Source organism: Podarcis tiliguerta, assembly GCF_965153285.1.
Source record: "Podarcis tiliguerta genome assembly, chromosome: 6".
Classification (NCBI taxonomy): Eukaryota; Metazoa; Chordata; class Lepidosauria; order Squamata; family Lacertidae; genus Podarcis; species Podarcis tiliguerta.
This window is the reverse complement of record NC_139539.1, coordinates 36593406-36610871: the sequence shown is the minus strand read 5'-3', so window position 1 is coordinate 36610871 and position 17466 is coordinate 36593406. Positions and strand designations below refer to the sequence as shown.

The 17466-nt window shown below is 43.8% G+C and overlaps 1 protein-coding gene across 1 annotated transcript; it reads right to left on the bottom strand.

The window, feature by feature from the left end:
• Positions 1–9209: 9209 nt before the first annotated feature.
• Positions 9210–17098, bottom strand: WDR77 (WD repeat domain 77). Its single transcript, XM_083444517.1, has 10 exons — positions 16829–17098; positions 15633–15818; positions 14647–14788; positions 14513–14562; positions 13275–13345; positions 12982–13036; positions 12169–12240; positions 11968–12076; positions 11659–11727; positions 9210–10582 (listed from the first exon to the last, which is right to left on the bottom strand). Exons 1-10 carry the CDS (start codon positions 16965–16967, stop codon positions 10423–10425), a joined length of 1053 nt encoding a protein of 350 aa, XP_083300643.1. The 5' UTR covers positions 16968–17098; the 3' UTR covers positions 9210–10422.
• Between the last annotated feature and the right edge of the window lie 368 nt (positions 17099–17466).

The following is a 17466-nucleotide window of genomic DNA, read 5'->3' as shown; positions in this document are numbered from 1 at the left end:
AAAGAAAACTACTACATACCCCATTATTATTATTTATTGAAGTTACATCTCACCCTTCCTCTTGAATAGTTTTTCACACTTGTAGATAGTACTGTAAACAATAAAATGTGCAGGGTGGCTAACTTAAAACTATTGAATTCTGTGGCTCTATTCAAAGTCTGACTTAGCTGGATACCACTCATATAAATCTTGCTGATTTGGCCTGAAAACAAACACTCTTTCCTGTCTCATTTAGTCTCGGCTCTGGTCCATTTATTTTGTTGTTGTTGATGACATCTGTCTGTCTCAGGAGACAGTAGAAGAGTGCTCCTTTGGGGACAAAGTCAAACTCTCAGAGAGTTACAGCACCTGCTGTAGCTGTAGAAACCAATGCAGGAGAGACATGTTTTGTTGCAGCTGGGGCAGATGAAGATATCCAGTTGTACTGCTGCAGATGCACCATGGTATTTCTTCTGCCTGCGCTCCTCCCAGCGGCCATTCCTCCTCTGGTCACTTCAATTTATTTAGGTGGCTGGTATTACTCTGTTCCCTAGGACTGCTTCATACATACAGCGGGTGGCGCTGTGGGTTAAACCACGGAGCCTAGGACTTGCCAATCAGAAGGTCGGCGGTTCAAATCCCCACGACGGGGTGAGCTCCCGTTGCTCGGTCCCTGCTCCTGCCAACCTAGCAGTTCGAAAGCATGTCAAGTGCAAGTAGATAAATAGGTACGGCTCTGGTGGGAAGGTAAACGGCATTTCCGTGCGCTGCTCTGGTTCGCCAGAAGCGGCTTAGTCATGCTCGCCACATGACCTGGAAAGTGTACGCCGGCTCCCTTGGCCAATAAAGCGAGATGAGCACCGCAACCTCAGAGTCGGTCATGACTGGACCTAATGGTCAGGGGTCCCTTTACCTTTATTCCCTTTACCTCTGTTCCCTAGGACTGCTTCATACATACAGTGGCCAAGTACCACACAGGAAAGTGTTCCTGTACCTTTGAGTCCTGTATTTTAAGGGATTTTAGCTTGCCATGTCATGGTGCTACAGTTGCCTTTTTCATGCATTACTGCCCTGCCCCACCTCTCGCACGTTTTCTGCACATGAACCCATAGACTTGGATCCTAACATAAGTTTTCTTAAAATATGTTAAGAGAAGGAATGTTTCCCATCCTGTCCTTCCGCATGGTGTCCTATGCACTCACACATACCCAAATCCTCTCTGGAGGGTTGTTGGGGCCCTCTGAACAATATGGGATGAGTTGTGGGTGAGAAGGAAGTGATGGGAAACTTTGTTTCCATGAGCTTCCTTTAGTTAATTTATTTCAAGACCTGAACCATTATGTTTAGAAGCTGCAAAACTCTCTACATTATGCACACAAGTCCCTCGAGTGTATTCCAAACATTATAGCCCCCCCCCCCCCGCACAATGTACAGCAGTGTTGGGGGAATGTAACATGAAACAGTCTCAGTGCCTTATACTTGCATGCATGGTTTGCCTGTATTATTGATTTGGAGGCTGCCTTTTTCAGACATGCAATGTTCTAAATTAGTTGCTGCTAAGGGAATAGCCATATGAGATAGGGGAACAAGCGACTTGTATTCTCAGCCCTTATCGAGGATTTTTCAATTCATTTCAGATTGCCAATACTTGTAAAAGATCACCATATTTTAAAAAGTTATAAAGCTGAAACAAGCTTGTGTAGTAGTTTGCCATCATAAGGCAATGTAAAGAACTGTAAAATAGATGTAAAACATGTAGAGAATAAATTGTATTATGGAAAAATAAAGCACTTTGAGACAAGCATAGGGTTGCCATATCTCTGGAATTTCCCAGACATATCCGGAATACTGCAGTTGGCAGCAATCCAGGCAGAAATCGGCTAAATGTCAGGGGACCCCCCCCCTCAAAAATAACCAAACTCAACAACTTTGCCAAAAAGAACTCAACAACTTTTCTTTCCAGAATTTCACTGTTTGGAATATGGCAACCCTAGACAAGCGTACTGAATGCACTTTTTAATTTTCCTCCATATGCAGCATCTCTTTAGTTCACTAACAGTGCAATCCTATACATGTTTACTCAGAAGTAAGTCTTGTGCAAGTTCAGTGGGGCTTGATCCTAGGGAAGTGTGTATGGAATTGCATCCATACACTTTTCCAGATAATGTGTGTACATGTGTGGAAATATCTATATGTAAATTTCACGCAATATTCTAGTGCCTTCAAATTAAGAATGATTCTCGACTATAGTCACTTAAAAAACAATTTTACAATAAGTGTGTGTACTTGTAAAAGACATAGTGTGTTTATTTGCTATATATTCTATGAACAATCAAAAATAACTGGCTTTCTTTTTTCGATAGTGATAATATTCAGAAAAAAATACAATAAATTCCAAACTACTTTTCTGCTCTGAGTAAAACGAGAATGCAAATATTACGGTTAGTGGCTATAATCCACAGTGTGTAGTGCATGAACAAAGTTCATAGAAACAACTACGCAGAGTACTAAACAAGCTGTAATACTGGCAGCTGTCACTTCTATGTTGGACGCATTAATCCATGAAGGTGCATGATTCTGCGCATCATTATGCATGCTTCTTGTGTAATAGTGTGAAAAGAGCACAGCATGATACATATAGTTCATTGAAGAGCTTTGCACAGAAATGGTGAGCAATACCAATGCAAAATTAATACTCCCAACACTGAATATTTTGCCTCCCCTCCTTTAAATTGTGTCGGTGTTCTATGAACCACAGAACTCAGGATCAAAGCCTGACCGTTCCATGGCATCCTATTGTTAACAGCACATGTCATCAGTAAACCCAGTTTTCAGAAGGTCTTCCTCTTAGATAAGACAGCATAGGATTCTAATCCACATATCCATATATTAAACATTTAAGTAGTACTGCCAAAGATTGGTACCCAACTGCTGTTGCAAAGAATATATTATATTTTTAAACATTAATGAACACCAAAGGAATCAGTAACTTACCACTTGTAAATTATTGACAAAGCCTGCAAAGGGCTTCTGGTTTGTAGTACCTAGCATATGAGAAATATTGGAAGTTTCATTTGTGAAAGACTGCAGTTGCGTAAAATGTCTGCTCTGATAAAAGCCCCATTGACAAGAGGTGATTTTGAAATTATTAATTTTCTTTCATCCTGTGAGGCAACAAATAGAAATAAAAATTTGAACTCCAAAGCTTAATTTTAAAAGTCAAGCTCCAGGGAGAACATCCCTGGAGCCAAAGGAGAAATTGGATTTCTTCCAGAATCTGATGTCAGATGCCCCTGGCTCCATTGCTGTGGATTTTTTTTTGTGTGTGTGTGTGTGTGGTCATGGCCCTTTTTGGTGCAGCCAAAAAAATGATGCACTGGGGAAGGTTTGCCACTGCATTCAGCTCCACCCGGCTCCTCTTCATGTCCTGGTATTGTGTGTATGACTTCAGCTCCCCCTCGCAAGCTGGCACATCTGGTCTTGCAATGACTAGGATAAAATATTGGCTCCCAAAGGATCCAGCTCCTTCCTGGGCACCTAACAGCCCCCCAAACCCATAACAAATTTAAGCCAGCACAGGAGATTGTTTCAAATGGGAAGGAAAATACTTTCCTTGGGCAGGGACACTGATTAAAAAAAAGAGGGAAGATTGCAGGAGCACTCCTCCAACCTCATTTCCAACCCTGCTTGGACAGGCGCTACTGCCTTTGGTCACCACCACACCCTACCATAGGACTGTACAGTAACTGTTCAACTAATAAATAATAATAATAATAAAAGGTTGTCTTCAACTGGAACACCCAAAACCAAAGCAATGTATTAAACCAAATTCGGCAAAACTATATTACCAAGCCTTTGGATTAGAAGAAAATGCAACATAACCTAGTGGGTAGGTTTTTTTAAAGATATGCATTGAATAAGGTGGCTTTTGTCAATGGGTTTTTTTGCCAGAGCTTATTGGACTCAGACTTGGTGTGCATAAGCTTTGCTTCAAAGAATTTGGCTTACAGCTCTAGCCTGCAGCCCTCCTCGTTTTCATTCCAGAGAGCAGACAAAAATCTCCACATCATGCAGTGCAAGCACAGTGCATGAAATGTACGTATAGCCTTGAAGTATTGCTTTCAGTTTTTTTAAAAAGTAAAGCTATAATCCTTGCAGCTGTGCAGACATGCTTGTGGGAGAAGAATCATAAACTGGGAAGGGGAGGGGCACATAAAACTCTCTCATATTTTAAGCAGCCTGGTCTACGAGCTGTGCTGGATCTGGCCAATCTAACCCAGCATCCTGTTCTCACACTGGCCAACTAGATGCCTGTGGAAGCCTTGTGAACAGATGAGCACAACACTCTCCCTACCAGTGCTCCCCAGTAGCTGGTGTTCAGAGGCATACCACTACCATGCCAAGTTTGTTGCCATGCAGGTTGACAGAAAAAAGCATCAGGTTCAAAAGCATAGCTTTCAACTTACAGATTCGAAAATAAGGGACCAGCAGCCTCGAAAATAAAGGATCAGCAGCCAAAATAAGGGATTTTCCTAGCACAGGTATGTTCAACCTCTTGAGCCCCTCCGAGCCAAAGGCAGAAAGCCCAGCCAGCAGCCAAACAAAGCCTCAAGCAGTGGTTCCCACAGCACAGCAACCCAGCAAAGGGGATGCAGCAAGGAAAACCACCGTCACCTCTCCGCTGGGAAGCACTGAGCAAAGGCGAGTCCCCAGGCAACGCGGCCGATTTGATCGGCACAAAGCATGCAAGCTCCACCCCCCCAGTCGTTCTTAGACTCCTTATTGGGTGAGCAATGCAGCCAAGCAACACAGCTGGAGCCCCCCTCTTCTCTGGCCGGCAGGGAGGGAGGGAGGGAGAGGAGCTGCTTCCTTTGAAACCCGGGAAATTTAACGGACATCAGCGGGACATGGCGCTGGGATAAGGGACTTTCCCGCCAACTAAGGGACGGTTGACAGCTATGTTCAAAAGATGCTGAATTTCAGCTGCCTTCCTTTTCAAACAGCTCAAAACTTTCCTGCCCCAAACATCCTATGAAGTCAGAAATGGGAAAGGGGTGTGCAGTTTACCCTGAACAGGCCTAATTAGGCCCAAAAATTAATGCTTCCTACCACTGCTTTAGATACCATCTCATTCTGGTAGTGTACACAAACTCTGCTTTTGTAGGCAACTGGGGATAGGTTTTTGGCTTCCAGGTAGATGATCCATATTAATCCAGCCTCCACCTCCTTTGCTGTTGTCTTTAATATCAAGACCAGATGAGTCATCTTAAGTAGAGATGCACATCTGATGGGGCAACATGAGCAGAAAAGCTTGTTCTGCTGCTTACGAAGACTCAAGCTATAAATAGAAAACACATGTCTTCAAAGCTGCCCATACAACTACTTTCAGCAAGCCCTAACAGGAGAGTCTTTTGAAATGGCAAATACTTGCATTAATCCTCTCAGAGGCACAAAACAAAACTCTCTGAAACTTAAAAAAACACCACAACCATCCTTAATTTTGTATAATGGGTATCTTAAGTGTACAAGTGTGTTCATGTTGTTTTAAAATGGCGGCAAAGGCACCGTAACATCCCAGTAAGTTAGCAAAGAAAAGAGGCAGAATTTGACCAAACATGTTTGGGAAGCAACTTTGGGGATTCTAAGCCGAGACCCAAACCTGACTCTCATCTGAAGCCTTGTGCCCAGAACACTATTGGATTCCATGCTCTGCTGAAAACTGTCTATTTAAAAATCTTTGGAATCAATACAGTGGTACCTCGGGTTAAGTACTTAATTTGTTCTGGAGGTCCGTACTTAACCTGAAACTGTTCTTAACCTGAAGCACCACTTTAGCTAATGGGGCCTCCTGCTGCCGCCATGCCACTGCTGCACAATTTCTGTTCTCATCCTGAAGCATAGTTCTTAACCTGAGGTACTATTTCTGGGTTAGCGGAGTCTGTAACCTGAAGCGTGTGTAACCTGAAGCGTATGTAACCTGAAGCGTATGTAACCTGAGGTACCACTGTATTTCCCTTCTTCTGTGCACAGCCAGGGAGCGTATTCATAACTGCTGAAAGAATTACTGAAAAAATTATTAGTAAAAACAATTAAAAGCAACTATTTAAAAGGTTTTTTAAAAAATAAAAAACATCAACTATAGACTAAAAATAAATTAAAACACATGCCAACATTTTGCATATGTAGGTAAGCTTGTCTAAACAAGAACGTGCTTAGCAGGTGCCGAAAAGCACAAAAAGCCCCTGCCCAGTGTCAATAGGCAGGGAGATTCAATGTGTAGGCACTGCCACACTAAAATACTGATTTCTTACAAATGCAGAATGAGTATTATCGGGTGCAAGTTTCATAGACTGAAGTGACTGACTGGGCAAATATGGTTATATTGCAGGCAGACTGGTCCCAAGCTGTTAAGGGCTATATATATTAATAGTAACACTTTTTGAGCTTGGCCTGGTAGCAAACCAGAGCAGTTCTCTGCTCACAGATGTTATATGGTGACAAGATCTCGGTCCATTCTGCACTAAGCGCAGCTTCCAGATCAAACTTAAGGGAAGCCCCACACATTGCAGTTCCATCTGACAATCTTGCCAAAAGGGTTTCTACTCACAAGTGAGCAGCTGGGCCGGTCATAAACTACCCAATTAGGCTACTTACCTGCAATTCAAAAGATAAGGATGCAGCTGAAAGGTTAAGCCTTTTCTACAAAGGGCTGTGTAATTTTCCACACTTTCAGAAAGCTGCAACGTTACCGTTCAAGCTAATTCTATCAACTAGCTCATACAGCAAACCCAACAAAAAATTTTGTGACACTATAAAGGATGGGCAGCCCACCTGGTACCCTCCAGGTATTTGGGGCTACAGCTCTCACCATCCCTGACCAGGGGTCAAGCTGGCTGAGACGAATGAGTGTTGTAGTCCAACAATTTCTGGAAGGCATTAGGTTGGCTTCCCCTGCCCTAAAGACTAACAGGTTTATTGTGGTCTAAGTGTTTGTAGATGAGTCGACTTCCTCAAATCTAGCAATCTTTCAGGCACCTGTTGCAGTTTCTTTAGCAGGATTCATCAGAACGGAAGAGACAATGTGAGATAAAGTCACACATCAATATAAGTTCCCTCACCAAACTTTTCAGGTTATACTTGCATGGGAATCTCACATTCAGCAAGGGAAACCTTTGACCATTTTAGACTAAGAAATAAGCAACAGCTGCCACCTTGTGGTACAGAGAGAAACCCAGTATAGAAAAATGTACAAAGCTATTAAGGCAGAGTTCAGATACTAGGCAGGCACAGCAGGGTGTGGCGGTGCTGTTTTGAGGTGCAGGATTCGATACAACCCCTCCGCCACACTGAAGTGACATCGGTGATATATGCGGAGGCTCACATTTGCAAGACTGTTTTTCCTTCCCATTTTTTTAAAGGGAAAATTGTGATGAAACACAAGTGCACCGCCTCACAAGTGTGATGAAACACATGTGCACCGCCTACCAGTGACTCATTACTCACACTGCAGTTTGTGTACGTCGGAGGCCTCTTGCTGAAAACTACCCACTCCACATGGACATAGGCCCTGAGGTTGATAGAAGCCCAGGCCATTTCCAGCTTTTGAAGCCTCTAACCATAATAAGAATAAAACATTACAACACCTGAACACCACATAAGGCACCAAAAGCAGAGCAGGGCACATTCAGCTAATGCTTTTCTAGCCGAGAAGGTGCGTCACATTTTGGCCTGATGGGCATAAAAAAAAGGTTGCGAATCGTGTCCCCCAAATTAACAAGTGTCTAAATTTGAGACCCCCTTTGAGACTGAGCCCCTGGACCAAGTGGGTATCCTGCCCCACCCCCCGAATTGGCCCTGGTGAGAGGACAGTATGGATTGAGGACCTGCCGTTTATTTCCTTAAAAAGTGGCTAATTTATGCTCCTCTCAAAATGGTGACTAGTGAAACATGTAGTTTAGTCCTTAGATACATAGGAGAAACACAGCTCAACAGACTGCAGGCATGGCCAGTGAATGTCTGAAACTGCCCCAGAATTAAAATGGAAAGAGTGTGGGGAGAGACATTTAGGACAAGTGTTAACCTGAAATTACAAAATGTTTGGTTTAGTGCTCCTCTCAGACTTAATAAGGTTTGTAATTTGTTTTTGGTTTTTTTTTAAAGGTAAAATTGTTTTCTCACAGGTTTTTCCTCCAGAAAATCTGGAAAATGTATTTTTCTTTCGCAAGAAAATACCATATAAGCTTCCGTTTAGAACATAAGGGAGGCCAGAAGAGCTCAGTCACATTCAGAAGACACTGTGGGGTAATTCATGGTCTTTATGTTGACATGATTATGTTGTTCATAATCCACAGGAAACAGTACATCTTGTGAATGCATACAACAGCTTAAGGATATACTTGCTTGACCTTGTGGGTGGGGTTTTTAAAGCTGTGCTTTGAGACTCAGGTCCAGTCATCCTGAGTGACAAGGTGCTACTGTAGGGTTATGGGGAGCTGAGGAACAGGACACAAGAGTACTATGCATGCCTTCTAGCCAACAGGCAACTTCAGGGTTACCTAAGAAAGCAATGGCTGAGCAATGGTCCAGGTCAAGAGGCCACTGAAATGAACAGGAATCATTTCCCCTCCAAGTCACTCTGGATGAATTGCAATTATGTGTGCATCTGAAGCCACTTAATATTTAATTATTTGAGTTCAGTGATGTTTTTAGGGAGGAAAGCTTTACAATTGCGCAAAAACAGGATCTGAAGTTTTATGGCCACATAAGTGAGCACTTGAGGGACGCGGGTGGCGCTGTGGGTTAAACCACAGAGCTAGGGTTTGCCGATCAGAAGGTCAGCAGTTCGAATCCCTGCGACGGGGTGAGCTCCCGTTGCTTGGTCCCTGCTCCTGCCAACCTAGCAGTTCAAAAGCACATCAAAAGCGCAAGTAGATAAATAGGTACCGCTCCGGTGGGAAGGTAAACAGCGTTTCCGTGCGCTGCTCTGGTTCACCAGAAGCGGCTTAGTCATGCTGGCCACATGACCCGGAAGCTGTACGCTGGCTCCCTAGGCCAATAAAGCGAGATGAGCACCGCAACCCCAGAGTCGGTCACGACTGGACCCTTAACCTTAAAGTGAGCACTTGACATCTTGAAATATCACTGCAAAGAGTGCAAAGTTCCATTTAGAAGAGGGTTCGAAATAAGAGGCATAATGAGGACACTGTCAAATAGAACAGAAAATCAGCTCATTTAAAAATGAAAAGGGATTTATTTCAAAAACTGCCTTCCCTTTTGCGTGCGATAATCTCTATCCATTTCATGTCACAATCGTCCTGGAGTAGTGCTTGCTGCTGACATCAAATAAGCAGTTTGTCTTCCTTTGCTCCAGAAAATCACGGAAGACAAGGGGATGGCCTCCCAGCAGTTCTCCCATTACAAAACCATGATGTGTCACATCAGCATGCGCACCTTACATCTTCTACTCCACAATGGGACATGGGTGTGAATACATTAAACAAAACAGAATGTACAACAGATGAGCCTTTCTGCTTGGAAACTGGCTGTAGACGCAGAACAACAGTTGGGATTTCACATAACAACTACATAGATTTGCAAACACCAACGTTGTCAGTTTCTAATTCTGAAAGGGGGGGGGGGATGGCTTCCTTTCAGCTTATCTGCTTTGCTCTACATAATGTAACCTGAGAGCTGGGAGCAAGTAGTTCCGCAGGCTTCAAGAGCTGTAGAGCGGTGTGATACCCACCCCATCCCAATCTTGCACACAATTCTCTGCAGCTCAGTTCAAAACCAATGTTCTACAAGAACGCTTTGTTGTCCCCGCTTCCAAGGACACAACCTAAAAACTAAGCCTTAGTTCAAACTTTCCACTGATGAGGCTCATGAGTCCAATCTCACCCACTGTCTGGCTACACATATAGCATGCTTTCATGTCTATATCTACATAACTTTATCCCAGATGAGATTCCATATCACAATACACTGCATCCTCAAGATGGGACAATTTAGACCACTTTTGGCAGGATTACCTCACAGTCTCTCAAAGTCATAATTAAAACCTCAATGCAAGGCCGCTCCTCCAAAACGCCTAGAAATTCCTGCAAGGTTGTATTAATTCCCCATTCAAAAAAGTGCTACACACACACTTCTCTACAACTTTGGAGGTTCTAAAAAAATAGAACTAAAACAAAATGAACCCAATTCTTTATGATTTTGTACTGTGCTGTCACCAACAATCAGACTTCTGATGCTCAAAGAATCTCATTGGCTGCAACAGTGGTTGAAATGAGCTAGTGCTCACCTAACATGAAATTGCTACAGGACTTTTCTTCATCGCTGCAAAGGCCATATTCATCCCCAGGACTTGACCAAAACAAAAACAAAAAACCGAAAGCAAAAAAGATGCTATTCCAGGGAGAATGACCCCAAATGGAACACACAGATCTATGAAGTTATGTTGTTTTTTCCAGAAGGATGGTTATTCTGCGTCGGGACTGTATGATGTAGAACCTGATGGTCACATCCAACCGTCGTCAGTGAGACTTTGTTTAATGGTGACCACGATAAGCCTTTCACAAAGTCTCGATGGGACCGGTTTCTAAAACTGGGAAAGGTATAAAACATTAGTGGTGCTACCCCAGAAACATATCACGACAGCTCCAAATAATGAACAAACCTCCCCGAGCTGGCATTGTTTCTTGCAATTTATTAGAAATTGTCCCAAGCTAGCACAGCCCACGATCAGGAATGATGGGAGTTGGAGTCCAGAAGCTGGAACATCATTATCTCCAAGTGCCAATTCCTGGTTTCCATCTCTTCCTGGCTACAGTGTGGCTGATAAGAGAGGAAAGCGAATGTACACGGACAGCAGAGTCCCCAACCCCCATGGTGGAAGATACCGTATTTTTTGCTCTATAAGACGCACCAGACCACAAGACGCACCTAGTTTTTGGAGGAGGAAAACAAGAAAAAAAAAATTCTGAATCTCAGAAGCCAGAACAGCAAGAGGGATCGCTGCGCAGTGAAAGCAGCAATCCCTCTTGCTGTTCTGGCTTCTGGAACAGTTGCGCAGCCTGCATTCACTCCATAAGACGCACACACATTTCCCCTTACTTTTTCGGAGGGAAAAAGTGAGTCTTATAGAACAAAAAATACGGTAATTTGCAAGGTAGCAAGATGGGCAGTGTTACTGCCTCACCCTTTTGCCTCAATTTAGTCTGTCTCTGCTAAACAAAGATATACCAAGCTCAGTAAACCCAGTCCCTACTCCCCTTCTTTGCCTGACACTGCTGAACTGGGGGACAAGGCCAAAAGGGTGAGGAAGCCCTCATTTCACTTCAACTCCTCAGCCACCTCCCAAGCAACTACCTCCACAGGGTAAGTAGGGATGGGGGTGGGCCTGGTTTACCATGCCCATACCATCCCTCCTCCTTGATAGCTTTGGTGGCCTTTGGCACTGACCAATGACTTCAGACATATTGCTAGCTATACATTTGTAATGGACCAAACGGATGCAGGAATTCAATTATGGTGCCGTTTTGGATTTGTCCAAGTGCACGCAGCTGCCACACCAGGTATTTCGCAGGATTGTGGCCAGTTTGTGGAAAATGTAACTGAGCCCAGGAGGGGGATACTGAGAGGAGAGCAGGGCAGGGATCGATGGAACGGTCTTGTACTCACACTTCTGAGAAGCTCGAGTCAAGAACAACTACTGAGCAGTCTTCACTGATGGAAGCCAATAGGGGTGAGCTAAAGGAAAAATGAAAAGTTTATGTTTACACATTTATTTTTTTCTAGCTCCAATTTGCCAAGCAAAATAAAAATGCATTCACTAGGAAAATTTGACCTTTCCCTAGGTCCTGTAGATGTGAACAAGCATTTCAAGAATTTACAGAGCTGCCAATCAGGAAACAATGATGTCTATTCAGTTCCCTGCCTCTGGCCAGGAAACCAATGCATGTATCTAGAAACTGATATTGCAGATCATACCTATGTGCAGAAAAAGCAAATCCAGTGACGCTTCGGGAGTGCACAGGTGAGCTTAGGGCAGAGTCTGTGTTCTTTGTGTCCACAAGGACAACAGTCCCACTTTCGTCACCTTCAAAACAGTAACGGAGAGCAACATTATTAAAGAGATACAAGCATTTTCTTGTCCCATCTGTAAAACATGCATCTATAAATACTCCTTACCCAATACAAAAGTGTCCGTTCGGTGTGGATGCCACACCAGGGAGGTAGGGAGGTTACTAAAGGCACTGCAGGCTACATGGGGAAGGAAAAAAAGGGAAATTCTGGTCAGTCTCAAAGTTCTCTAAAATAGCTGACAGACTGTAGGGTTGGACTTAAAAGGGTAGGGATAGAAAGGAAAAACAGAAACTGCTCTTCCCACCAATTCCAGACAGCTCAATATTTATGGAATTCTGTAATAGAAGTATGTCTGCAAAGCATGATTTTGAGCTCCGGGAGTATTCAACCATATAATTTTGCTTGCATAAAAAGTACCACAAGCACAATGAGACTTCCACAACTGCATCATCCCCAAATCTGCTCAGAGAGTTGGGGGGAAATCCCAGAACAGACTTAGGGGGCATGGAGAGGGAGACCATTCCAAAGAACTAGAAGAAATCTTTGCAGTGACTAAACCATTTGCTTAGTGCTACACCGAATACAACTCTTAGTCCTAACTGTAGTTAGTGTAAACTGGGGATATAGGGAACTGTGAAAGGAGTGTGCAAAGTCTCAGAACATTCCTCAGAAATTAATGGATTTCACTTTCACTGTTGTTTTTTTAATTTAAGTAGGTCTATTCTGAGGAAAGCTTAGTTGAATGCCACTCAATAAAATTAATTATTATTATTATTATTATTATTATTATTATTATTATTATTATTATTATATTCCTTAATTCACACTTAACTTTCTTCTGGCCAACAAGAACTCTGAATAAAATATTATTTTTAAACCACAGGAAATGCAGACATAATCTAACACCCCAAAACATACCAATCCGAGTTGCTGGTTTTGGTGATCTGGTATCCCAGAGTAAAATCCTGCCATCCTAAAAAAGAATGAGATAAAAGAAGCCTTAAAAGCAGAATTATCATTGTAGCAGGCAAGTATGGACCACCGTTTCCACCCTAAAAAGGAACTTTCTCAGTTTTGTCAGGCCTCTCTCTCAATACTGTGTAATTCCATTAGCTTTGTGCTCATACTGACAATATCAAAGATACCCAAATCCTTTCACCTATAGGCTAAATTTGAATCTACAAAGTTCTAGAAACAAAAGTTGGTTTTACCTCTGCACAGGACAGGAACACGGTGTCTTTTCCAGGGCAGGAGGCCACACATGTCACTGGACTGGAATGAGCTGGCCAAAATTAAACAAAAAGCACATAATATACTACATTAATATGGGCTTGTCTAGGTGGTGATTCAAGGCTGGATGCATTGTGAGTAGAAGGCATTACTGCACATGAATGGAAGAGAAGGAGCCATTCACCCACAGGCAGCATGTTAAAACTGACAACTTAGCTTGAAGGGGGCGGAAATAAGACAGGACTAATAGCTAGTGAGTCACAATTAGCATCATGTGGCTCCCAAAGTAACATCTCAAAAGGCCTTCAGGAGGTCAGAAGGCTAACTTGGAGTAATAGATCAAATGAAAAATGCTGGTGTGTGCAAAGCCAGTTACAAAAAATGGGGTTCTGGTTGCTTAGTTGCTGTTGCAAATTTTACTGTGAAACTCTAGATCAGGTATATTCTGCTGGAATCACTGGGTTAATTTAGGGGTGGGTTTGTGTTCCTGCAAAAGCAATAACTACATTATACAAATCTCTAGAAAGATCACCTTGCTGCTTCTCCCCAAATTATACTGCCCAAGATTTAAGCTCTGGGAATGTGAACTTCTTTAGCCAATTTGATTCACCCTAAAAAACCCAAAGGAACTAAGTAGTATTAAATGACTCTTCTGCGGTTATCTGTAGAATGGAAAGTGATCCCGCAAAGATCAATGACTAAACAGCATCAAAACATCCCACACAAGAGGGAGCAAAGGCGTGCCATTTTATTTTATCAAATACTACCTGCTGAGAAATTGTTTGCAATGACTGTGTTGTTAATCAGAAAAGATTGTAAGTCTGTCTCATACATCCTCCCCCCTCCTGCTGTTTTGCTTTCATCTAGCATTCAGCAGTATTGTGATAATATGGGGCACTAACAGCTTGAAAACATGCCCATGGAAGCTCTACACATGTTGGAGAGAACATGCAACATGGATAAGACACACAGAAGCCACAGTGTTTCCTTCAACACTGTGGAAGGCGGTTACAGGGGTGTTGAAGAGATTCAGATTGTTCTCTGTTGCTCAGTCATAAAGCTCATTATGTCAGGCACAGGGCTACCCACGTTCTCATACAGCCTGACACCTCGTGGCTATAAAACTGGGGGAATGGTTGGATCACATACAAGGTCTGCTCGGGAGGAAGGGCAGGATAAAGTAATAAAAATAAAGAAAGAAATCAAGCTTAGCACTCACCTCTGTAGGTGTTGAGTACTGTTTGTTGAGGGATGTCCCAGATCTTCACACTAGACATAAAATCCAGAGCAGGTTAAAAACTAGAATGGATACTTTTACAGTAAAGCAGAAAAGAAGCACCACAAAGGGATCACCTGAAGTCTTTGCTGCCACTGACGGCCTGTGTGTTGTTGGCAAGGACACTCACTGTTGTCACAATGTCGTCATGCTCGTACTTACAGAATTTGTTCACGATCAGAGTTTCATTCTCATCTAGTTCCCAAAGTTCCACGGCACCTAAACAAAATGAGAATCAAAGTCAGCAGCAGAATACCTAATGAAAGCCCTACATACTTAGTAGGTAAGTGGTGGGCTCCATTACTTAACGTTATTGGTAAACCAAAGACGACTTTTTCTACACCAGAAACAAAATCACCCCCACCACCGAACTACTTTTGTAGCCCCAAAGCAGGGAACTCTGCTTTAAAATGTCACACCTAGTTAAAGTAAAGCTAAAATGACAGGGTTGGATCCAGGAGTGTCCTTTCAGGCACAAGAAGCAGAAACTTCCATTCATGGAAAAGGAAGAGAAGCAAAATTGACTGCTTTCCATTCCCCCCCCCCCCCAGCTCCTCCCATGCTCTTCCATTAGTAGATGATTTGCAGGGGGGAAATCAGCAAAAGAGACTCTTCTTCTTCCACTACCGGGCATCAGGAATGGCTGTTCCATGAGTTCATGCTACTCACAAGACCTTAGGATCCAACCCACATATTTTATAGCAATTTGCAATGCACCTTTTATCCAGCAATGACAGTGCTTGTTCCAGGCATCAATCTCTTCAAAGATCTCGTGTCAAATTATTTGACTGCTACAAATGAGTGATTGTAGAAAATCCAGGATTTCCAGATGAATGTTCTTTAATGTTCTTGGAAGCAGCCAACCAAGTTACCATGATAAGAATTAACAGTCCAAAAGAACTGCAAGGCAGTCATAAAGAGACATGTCACTTTTTGGTTTAAAAATTCTCTTTAGCATTGAGAACCACTTCAGAAAGGAAGCATAGCTTCATCCTTATGTGATCTTGGCCGTAATTTATAAGGCACTAAGAGGTTCCAGGAGACACACTTCTCTGATGCTCACCTGAATCCGAAGCTACCAAGATGCCTTTATCAGCAACCCATTTCAGATCTGCTATTCCTGCTTCAGTCTGAACTCCCGCAGAGCAAAAGCCTTCATTAGGAGCTTTCGATGGGTCCTTGAACACCCAAATAGAACCCACCCAGCAACGTCCACTCAAACTGGAAGCTCCCAGGAGCAAAGAACCATCTGGAAAATAAACAGTTAAGCTACAATGATATATTTGCAGTATGTGGCTCACCTAAATTTAGCATAAAGAGAAATGCTACCACTGATTAATTATTGAATGCCAAAGTTGATCTTGTTGCTATTCAAAACTCCTACATAACACAATCTCTTTGCAAAGGAATCACAATTCACCAGAAAAACAGGCAAGGCCTAACACAACCGAAGGTCAAGCTCTGCTGGGAGCTGATCATAGAATCCAGACTGTTATGGAAAAACATCTTGGGGGGAAAAAATCCTATTGACAACATCCAAAATGTTGGCTGAAACAAAGCCTTACATGAAGGCAAATTATGTAGTCTCGTTTCTTTTTTAAAAAACATGTAACTGAATCTACTAGGGTTTTTGAGGACAGCAGCTGGAACAAATCTGGCATGGTGGAGTAGTGTGAAGTTTTTTCTCAAGTGCACTGAATAGTCATTGAACATCAGGTAAAGCAACAGATAGAAATCCAGATAAAGCTCATTGTACTAAGCTCCTGAACCTGATTTTTCAATAACAGAGCTCAATCCCCTTAAAGAAATGCTCCTCTGAACCTAGAAAGTGTAGCTACAGCTAACACTGACATCTACATATAAAGGGAAGAGCCATGCTTCACAGCTCGAGCATAAGCAATGTTCCACTTTCGAAGTGACCCACTGTAGGTAAGCGTTTTGGGACACAGTTGCAGGAAGACTTTGCAATAAAATAAATTTGAGGTTGCAACCTTGCAAAGTCGCATCACTTTCCACCCTGGGTCGCGCTTATTAAAATCGACTGCAGACTAGGCACAAAAGGGCTTTAACCGGGGAGGCGTCCCGAACTCCACGCGGGGCCACGAGCAGGGAAAGTAGCCCACAAGGGATGTCCGGCTCCTGCCCGGTGGGGGCACCGGCTGACGCGGCAGCAACGGGGCGGGCGCCGAGCTCAGGATGGCTTGAGGGCGCGGGTCCCCCCGGTTGGCGCGGCGGGGGCAGCTCGCGACCGGCGCCTACCTGCCCGGTAGTGGGCCCCGTCCAGGTGCCGCTCCATGCAGGCGGGCGCGTTGGGCGGGATGCTCCACTCGGACCCGGCTTCTCCGTCGGCCGGCTGAGCCGGAGCCGCTTTAGCCGGAGCCGCCTTCGCTCCCTCCATGGCCGCAGAGACGCGCGCGGACAAACTTGGAGCGCAACCCACGTGCTCCCAGGACACCCCGTTCCGCCCCCCGCCCCGACAGCTCTCGGCGCCGCTGCTCTCGCGAGAACGCCCGAAGCTTCGTTTCTCCTCTCTCCCCCTCAGTTTCTTCTCCTCCTCCCCAATTTCCGGGTTATGAGTGGGTCTCGGACACCTGCTTCTCTCGCGATATTTTCTAAGCAATTCGCCCAGTGAAACCCAAAGAGATAGAAAGGGAAGAGCTAACATCTCAGAATTGACCTTTAATTCACCTTCAGCAACTCTGCGGTACCAAAGGGAGAGCACGGCGCGCCACATGTTTATAAGAACGCTGGATCTCTATCTGTCCATTTAAAGGGGGCCACACCGCCTTAACTTCTCTGCTTCAAAACCTGGCCGCCTTCCATTTTGCGCTGTTAACGGTAGCTGCACTAGCACGGCGCCGCAGAAATCCCATCGCTTTTAAACCCTTCTCGCTTTC

Bases quoted from the DNA above. Each gene is read 5' to 3' on its own strand.
- WDR77 (XM_083444517.1), bottom strand. From the start codon at position 16,967: ATGGAGGGAGCGAAGGCGGCTCCGGCTAAAGCGGCTCCGGCTCAGCCG. The intron at 12,077-12,168 runs GTAAGGAGTATT...ACTGTTTTGAAG, and splicing joins AACGGACACTTTTGTATTGG to GTGACGAAAGTGGGACTGTT. The intron at 10,583-11,658 runs GTGAGTACAAGA...TACCTTTCCCAG, and splicing joins GACTCGAGCTTCTCAGAAGT to TTTTAGAAACCGGTCCCATC.